This window comes from Fistularia commersonii, chromosome 20, assembly GCF_037954325.1.
Source record: "Fistularia commersonii isolate RoL2024-O1a breed Wild chromosome 20, RoL_Fcom_v1.0, whole genome shotgun sequence".
Classification (NCBI taxonomy): Eukaryota; Metazoa; Chordata; class Actinopteri; order Syngnathiformes; family Fistulariidae; genus Fistularia; species Fistularia commersonii.
In genome coordinates this window covers 10808127-10816191 of record NC_141303.1, presented here as the reverse complement: position 1 = coordinate 10816191, position 8065 = coordinate 10808127, and the positions used below count along the sequence as shown (strand labels likewise).

The following is an 8065-nucleotide window of genomic DNA, read 5'->3' as shown; positions in this document are numbered from 1 at the left end:
TCACTTTCCTCAGTGAGGAGAGGGTTCGAACTGGACTCTCCAGACTGAGACGTAGGGAAGACTGAGACAGACATGTTGAGGGAATGAAGTTTGACTTATCACAACAGCAAATTGCTAAAGGACCGTATCATCTTTTCTTTTCAGCTGCTTCCCTCAGGGGTCACCACAGCGAATCCTATTCCTCCATTTAGCCCCGTTCTACGTATCCTCCTCCCAATTATCAGATCCATCGGAGGTTCTGGACTCCACATTTACTGTGAGGCTGACTGCCCTGTTGTTCATATTTGTCTGCAGAAAGAGTATTAAACCAGTTTTTCGGAGATGTTGGGGCCGATAAATCACCCGAGCGGAAACAGTACACACAGTTCTAGGAGTCTGCATGTCTTGGCTCTGACATGGAAAGTGGACATCACGCCCAGGAGGAGGGAGATCACTGCTGCTCAGGCTTCACCGACCTCTTCTCTATGTCTGCTCCAGATGACAGAAGACCAGGTCTTGGGCTGGTGAAAAGAAACACAAGGGTTCAACCACAGGGAGAGGTAAAGGAACAAGAGGAGACGGAAAAGCAGCGAACAGGGAGGGTGGAAAATGATCAGAGACTCGAGGCTAAGGATGGATTTGGGCTTGCTGCAAGCTCTGGAGAGAGAGAAGGTTCTGGAGGTTCTTCAGAGAGATAAAATGCTGCGCAAGATCGAGGAGGACCGGATTAGGTAAATCTTAATCAAAACCTTTTCATCGATGAATAATGCAAGCTTCCCTGTTTGGTATCAAGATCAAAATGCAGCACTAATATATGATGTCCTCAACCTTATTTTGGTTTGCTTACATCAAAATAAGACTTTATTTTGAAAACAGCTTTGACAATGTGGGTTCAACTTGGTTTTCCTCTCCTCTGTTGTCTCAGAAGGATGAAATACGAGCTCCAGGAACTACGAAGAAAAGGAGCAAAGAATTTCGCACGAGAGTATGGCGAACGCACGTGCGCCCGTTGTCAAAGACCACTGGGAAAGTTTTGGAACTCCGGAGCGGTGTGCAGGGGCTGCAGCCACCGCATCTGCTGCAAATGCCGTGTGTGCACAGGAGGGGTGACATGGAAGTGCACAGTCTGCTACGCCTACAGGTCAGACACTGAAAATCAAATAACTGATTCAGATAAGGCTTCTAATATTTACCTTTTGCACGCACTGTCATTCACACTGCCTTGAAAACAAATATAAAATCCCCCCCTTCAATTATATGGGTCCTTCATAACTTGTTAAAGCCTCATTACACAGGTTTCAGTCTGGGTTTTAGGAGTTGAAAATACAATCAAAATAGTTGAAATATGAAGGATTGCAGTGGTTAGCGCTTCAGCCTCACAGCACAAAGGACACCGGTTAGATTCTGACAAGGGGACCTTTCTGTGTAGAGCTGCATGCTCTACCCATGTCTGCGTGGGTTTTCTCCAGGTTCTCCGGTTTCCTCCCAGCCTGCAGCAGGTTTATTGGGAAAATTGCCCCGAATGAGTGACTGAGTGAGTGAGTGAATGGTTGTTTGTCTTTGTATGTGGCCCTGTGATTGGCTGGCAACCAGTCCAGGATGTACGTCGCCTCTCGCCCGATGACAGCTGGGATACGCTCCAACATCCCCTGCGACCCTGAGTGCTGTATAAGCTGCAGAAGATGGATGGATGGATGGATGGATGGATCTTATCTATAGTTTGACACAATGAAGACACAATGAAGTTTACTGCGCTGATGCAGCAAGTTAGGCTATGCAGTGTGTGTGTGTGTGTGTACGTTTGTGTATGTCGTTGTCAAAAAAAAAAAGAAACTCACTAACCCAAGCTTACTGTTCTGTATATTTCCTGTGCTTCGTGTATTTGCAGTCCCTATGTCCTCTATTGTAAGTCGCTTTGGATAAAAGCGTCTGCCAAATGCAATGTAATGTAATGTAATGAAGATGTAATTGCTGCACTTTTTGGACATTTGAACACTTTCAGAAGCGTCAGTGTGAGATGAGATGAGATGAGAGATGAGAACAACTTTATTTATCCCGAAGGAAATTGTTGTGCCAGAGTTTCAAGTAAAAACATAACAGTAATAGATAATAGTAGGAAGGAGGAAGAATAAGAAATACAATGAAATATAAATTGTCTTAACTGTTAACTGTTAAAAACAAAGATTTGAACATTCCCTGTGGCTGAGGGAAGAGGAATTAAAAAGTCTGATAGCCAATTTGGTTGGCCAATTAGCGGAAAAACAGAAAATACAACAACAGTAAAAAAATTGTAAAAGTTGTACCCCTTTTTATATTCAAAGCATCTGTTGGAAAAATGTTCACTACACTTGTAAGTGCGTTTCCTGTTTCTCACCTTCACAGGGAGATGAAGATCAGGTCTGGAGAGTGGTTCTTGGAGGAGAGGGCAAAGAAATTCCCCGTTACCATGGGTTGGTTTAAAATTAGATTTCAACTGAAATTCAAAAAAACTTTATCTGTCCCCTAGGTGCAATTACTGAAAAAAAAAATCAGACAATTTGCATGTTTTAATGACCCATTTTGAAAGACTACTGACTCCTAGTTTGTCACTACACAGTTGTAACTTTCATACTAATCTCTTGTACTCCGAGACAAAGTATGAATTTTTATACTGTGAGGTGGTACTTAGATTATGTCATTGATCAATAAATTGTTGGTGTTTTCCAGGCAAATATGAGACGATCGGAGAGAAAATATTGAAGACCTACAATGAGATAAAGTACGATTAATACCAAAGTTTTGTTTTTAGATATCATTTCTATGTCTGTTTTGTCATTGTGATTAATTATGTACATTTCTCTTATATTTTTTCCAGTCATATATCAGTGGTGCCACCCACCCCCCCACCCAACTTGGAAAGTCAGTTTCTGAGCAGATCTACGGTACAAAGCAAAATATTGAATGCTTTCTCCTTTACTTTAACCTTTACTTATAGCTATTTTGTGTAAATCTTGCAGGCTGCGTTTGCTGTCAGCTAATGATTGTGTGTGTCTGTCTCCAGGAACTGAGAAAATCTAAACCTCTTACAAACTCAGTGGAGGACATCATAGTTTCTACCATCGGTAGTCAAAATAAAAGTAAGTCAGTCGAGAAGTTAGTGGTCAACAGTTTGGCTGATGGTTACTTTGGTCGACTGTGAAATTCCGTTTAGCAAACGCAACTGCCTTAGAGCATTATCGTCGCACCATCGCCGTATAATCACAGTTGGAGCCGCATAGGAAATCGGAAATCTTGTGCAACTCCTTTCTACCAGCCGCAAGCAGAAGTTGCACAAGATTTAAAGCACAGATAGCAATCATGTATTCAAGTTGCAAGAAACACTTGCTACCTTTTCAGCCATGTTGTAATTTTTCCACATTCTGGATGAAACAGATATTGTACTCACTACGCTGCTATCACTATTTTACCTTTCCCCCTGACATTTAGGTGTTTGACTTTCGCCCTGTTTTGCAGATTTTTCATTGTCGCAGAATGATGTCAGAGGAGATCTGCTCAGTGTAAACAACAGAAAAGACCCGCGATTTATTTACAGCACCCAGAAGAGCCTGTCAGACACCAACATCAGCAAGTCCGTCAGTGTGAGTTTGTCGCAGCTGTAACTCCGAACGCCTCAAAGTTCAAGGGAGGGGTGTAGGAATGGGGGAAAAAAAAGTTGAAATTGTAAATTACCTGGAGTGGCAGCAACAGTGCAATTCCAACTCACAACAAGAATGTCACTGGTACAATTCTGAGTGGGGGCCTTTCTGTGTGGTTGTATGTTATAATACGGATGATATTTATAACACAGTTCAGATCACTAAACCAAAGAAATGGGCAAATGGCCATGTCAGAACTTCTCTCTTCCAATGGACTGTTCTAGATGCCTTTCCAGCTCTTCCAACGCCCGAGTCTCTCCAACCTTTTCAAGAGAACCAAAGACAGTGATCAGGAGGGCTCCTCCACCGGAGCGGAGGAAGAGACGTCTTTCAGCTCTGAGTGCTCCGGAGGCAGAATGGTGAGTCAAAAACGGATGATTGGAGAAAAAGCTGCATCCTTTGGCATCTTTGATATCTGATTAAGATTGTGATCATTCAGTCAGCTCACAAACTTCATCTCCTGTCTGCGTGTTGTTTTCTCCAACCAATTCATGTTTCTAGTTTTGATAAAGGTCAGGAAAACAATAATTACATGACAACACATTTCAAACAGCCACTGCGGTTAGAAACCACTGTTTTTCTCGTTCAGGGCAGTTTCAGCAGCATCAACACCGATTTCGAGGGCAACAATGTTACCGGAGAGCTTTCGCTGGCTTTTTACTACAACTCCAGTGACTCCTTTCTGGAGATCACCATTGGTGCCTGCAGAAATCTTTGCTCCGAGAATATCAGGAAGAGAAAGTGTCACCCGTAAGTATTCACACTACAGCCTGCTGTTTAAATAGACCCTACTGCCATGAGAACCTTTAAAATATCTCCTTTTCCTGTGCAGTTACGTGAAACTGTATGTGCTCCCAGAGAAAACCCCTAAAATGAAAACCTCAGTCAAGAAAAACACGACTAACCCCGAGTACAACGAAGTTTTAAAGGTAAAGGGAAGAAAATAACCAAAGAAATTCTTGTCAGTTGGTAACTTCCGTTGGGCTTTGGTCCTTCCAGTACACCGTGAAGCGTCACCAGCTGGTCGGAAAGAGACTGCAGGCCTCTGTGTGGCATTCCAGAGCCCTGAAGAGGAAGCTGTTTCTCGGCGAGGTCCTCATCCCTCTGGATGGATGTAGATTCGAAGGAAAAGGCTCGCAGGGTTTCCACTGGTTCCCGTTGTGTCCGAAGGTAAATCAAAGTAGTCAGAGGCTCCGAACAGTTGAAGGATCACGCGACTTAAACTTTTTCTTGTGTTTCTGCTTCTCTGTAGTCTGGGAATCCAGAGGTCCAGGGTTTTGAGCAAGACACAAGAGTCTGACTCAAAGGTGAGCTACTTACCAATCCCATAATACTCCTGAAGACTGTCAGTCTATTAATTCATCACCTGAATCAATATTTAATTCCTTAAGGATTAAGATTTGAATGAATTTGGCTTAGATACACAAGGATGAGATGATGTTTATTCAACTTTACCAGCATTGTCATCATTATTATGATGATTATTATTATACATGATAATATATTATTATGCTGACATTGCTGTGTGTGTGTGTGTGTGTGTGTGTGTGTGTGTGTGTGGGGGGTTATCATGATATTACATAATATTACAATCATTATTTTAACTATTAGCATTTTAAAGAAATGCCATTAAAAGTTCTAAAAATGATCAGTTTTATCCGGATTTCATCCTACAGTTTTGGTATATTTCTTCCACTTTATTGTGCAATTTCGATTTGCAGGCAGCCCCAGTGCTATTGTAAACAAATAGCATTCTCCAATATGAAAAAAGTGCCTCATTATCAAATAAATAATGTCTAGTGATAAATGTGTGATAAATATGTCCACGTGCAAGTTAAAACTGGCAGCAGCTATTCTGGAGGTAAATAAATTCCCTACATCTGCACATTGGGGTAGAAAGCAGCATCACTGCAGCAACAACTTTTTCCGCCACTTGGGGTCAGAAAAGTGCCACTTTTGACAATTCCATGACCGCGGGGCTCCTGCTGGACAATAAAACCCCAACTGACCGCCTAGAAGGCCTTATCCAATCCACACACACCCTCCTCTTTGTGCAAACACTCTTCAGAACATCTACGCAACGGTGCAAACACACGCTCGTGTGTATGTCTATGTGTGTCCAAAGATCTGCAGGGTGTGTTGTGTATGTTCTGGTGTGTGAAAGTACACCATCGATAGGCAACAAGGTGTGTTTTAGTGCTGACTCGTGCATGTGTATGCATGTTGTTTTTAGGGCGTGTGACATCGGAAGTGGAAAGATCTGGATGACATATCTGGCAGAGAGTCCGGGGGGATACTGTCCTCTGAATGAAATAAGAAACCTCTGGTAAAGCTGTCAGGTTTAATTCAATAAAAAGTGTATACATGATTTATTTATGGCTTACAACACACTATAAGCGTGTAGATATTATAGATATATATTATAAAAATATATTGTTAGCTTACATGCAACAACTTGTATAGTATACAACTAAAATGTGTAACTATATAATAGTCTTAAGGTGTGTAGTGCTTTTCTGTATTTCTTGATCAACATAGAACTCTATGCATATTTGTTTATTTGCTATTGTCCAAGTATTTATTAATAAAATATATATTGATTAGTACTGAGTGGTGAATGGTGCCCCTGTCCTGTCAGGAATCAGAATGCAGGGTTCTAAAGGCTGCAATGACGTGACAGCAGCATGAAACTCACACCCGTTTTTGCTTGAAAAGCCCGAATCTAGTTCAGACTCTCCCTTTTTAAAGGTTCATCACTTTCATTTTTGGCAGCAGCTGTGTGTGGTGAGGCTGTGCCGATCACAGAAACAGAGACCTCAACAAACCGTTCAGGTCTGGCTAGAGAGCTTTTTTTAAACGAGATCTCGGCACTTGGGGTGAAGATGGTCTGAAAATGAGGAAATGGTAGGTGAGGTAGAGGAAGCCGGCCTGGTGGCAGCAGAGCCTTTGCCAGCACAATGAGGCCTTTCTTGTCTCCATCTGAGCAGCGTGTGAAAGACGCTGGTTTCACAGCACGGTGACGTCAGAGGTCTTTCCCTGGAGGTTCCTATGGCAACCGGTGTTACAGATACCCAACAAGTGCCGTGACGTCAGCCTGTTGGTAACCGCCGATGTTCATAAAGGGGCAACATGATAGAGTTGGTCGAGCAGGCCGTGTGGAACTTCATGATTCATGATCATGAATGGATTTCAAGGAACTGAGTCATGTTTAAAAAGAACTGTGGTTTCATGCAGTCACCGGTCTTTTAGTTTGTCATTACTAACTTTACATAATCCACCTTTTCCAGATTGTACTTTAGTCCAATGACCATCCTGCCACTAGAGAATTCTAGATCCTTCAAGATCCGTGGGGTGTATTCGTGGATTTGGGTTATGATCTCAGTGGTGTGTATGGTGACCCCCCCCCCCCACACACACACACACACACACACATACAGCTGTGTATTAATGAATGCACACAATTGAACTTTCCTCACAGAAGTCCAGTTATGTCCCTCAAGTCTAATCTGAAGGGGGGAGAAGGAAGGAAGGGGCCCCTAGACCACAGGTTGGCAATCTTTACCACTCAAAGAGCCATTTTGCCCTTTTTCTTCATAGTAAAGAAAACACCAGGAGCCACACGACCCTTTTTAAATTTAAAATGTATTTACACGGCAAATAGAATTATTCTTTTGCCTTCTTGCTATGTATAAACAAAACATGTTGCATTTTTTTTTAATCAATGAACAACTGCAGAGAAAAAGAAATTACATTTCTGCATGCAACAACTCTGAAAAAGACACTGTGTTGAAGGTTAATTTTAAGAAAAATACTCAATGTCTGTTTGAACTTTTATTTATTAAAAAAAAAAAAAAAGAACTTAAATTATCCACTGGCAGCAAACCAAAAATCTCATCCTCTCTGTGTCCTCCCATCTTTATACTGGCGAGCGCAGCAGCTTATTAAGAGTGACAAAAATATTTTAATGTTTTATTTAAATGTTACAAGATCCTCATAATCTTCAAATTTAAAATGACATTTAAAAATAAATAAATTACATTTAATAATGATTAAATACTTATTCATTATTTTCAAAAGCCACAGGAAGCCGCATCCGAGGGATCCAAGAGCCGCCTCCGGGTTGCCGACCCCTGACCTAGTCAGACTGTGACCGCAATGAAAGTGGTACATTCTTGTTGAAAGAATCACTGTAATATTGAGCATTTTTCTTCAATGATAAGGTCTGCCTTGTCCCGCTTTTCTTTGTCAAATAATCCCATTCAAAGACCAAACCAACACTGAGCCATACATTCTGAATATCCTGCGTTCAATGACATCATCCATCAATAATTGAAAATGTCATTATCGAGTCAGAGCAACAGAAACAATGAGGGTCATTTGAATTTAAATCTTTTTCACAAACAGCAACAGGC

At 41.6% G+C, this 8065-nt stretch overlaps 1 protein-coding gene across 1 annotated transcript; it reads left to right on the top strand.

Moving 5' to 3' along the window:
- The first annotated feature begins 162 nt into the window (after positions 1 to 162).
- On the top strand, positions 163 to 6241 carry sytl3 (synaptotagmin-like 3). The gene is made up of 13 exons (XM_086167261.1): positions 163 to 710; positions 905 to 1120; positions 2362 to 2429; positions 2686 to 2737; positions 2834 to 2900; positions 3020 to 3095; positions 3472 to 3596; positions 3878 to 4012; positions 4243 to 4403; positions 4486 to 4582; positions 4653 to 4823; positions 4906 to 4960; positions 5887 to 6241. Exons 1-12 carry the CDS (start codon positions 589 to 591, stop codon positions 4951 to 4953), a joined length of 1338 nt encoding a protein of 445 aa, XP_086023387.1. The 5' UTR covers positions 163 to 588; the 3' UTR covers positions 4954 to 4960; positions 5887 to 6241.
- The last annotated feature ends 1824 nt before the right edge of the window (positions 6242 to 8065 follow it).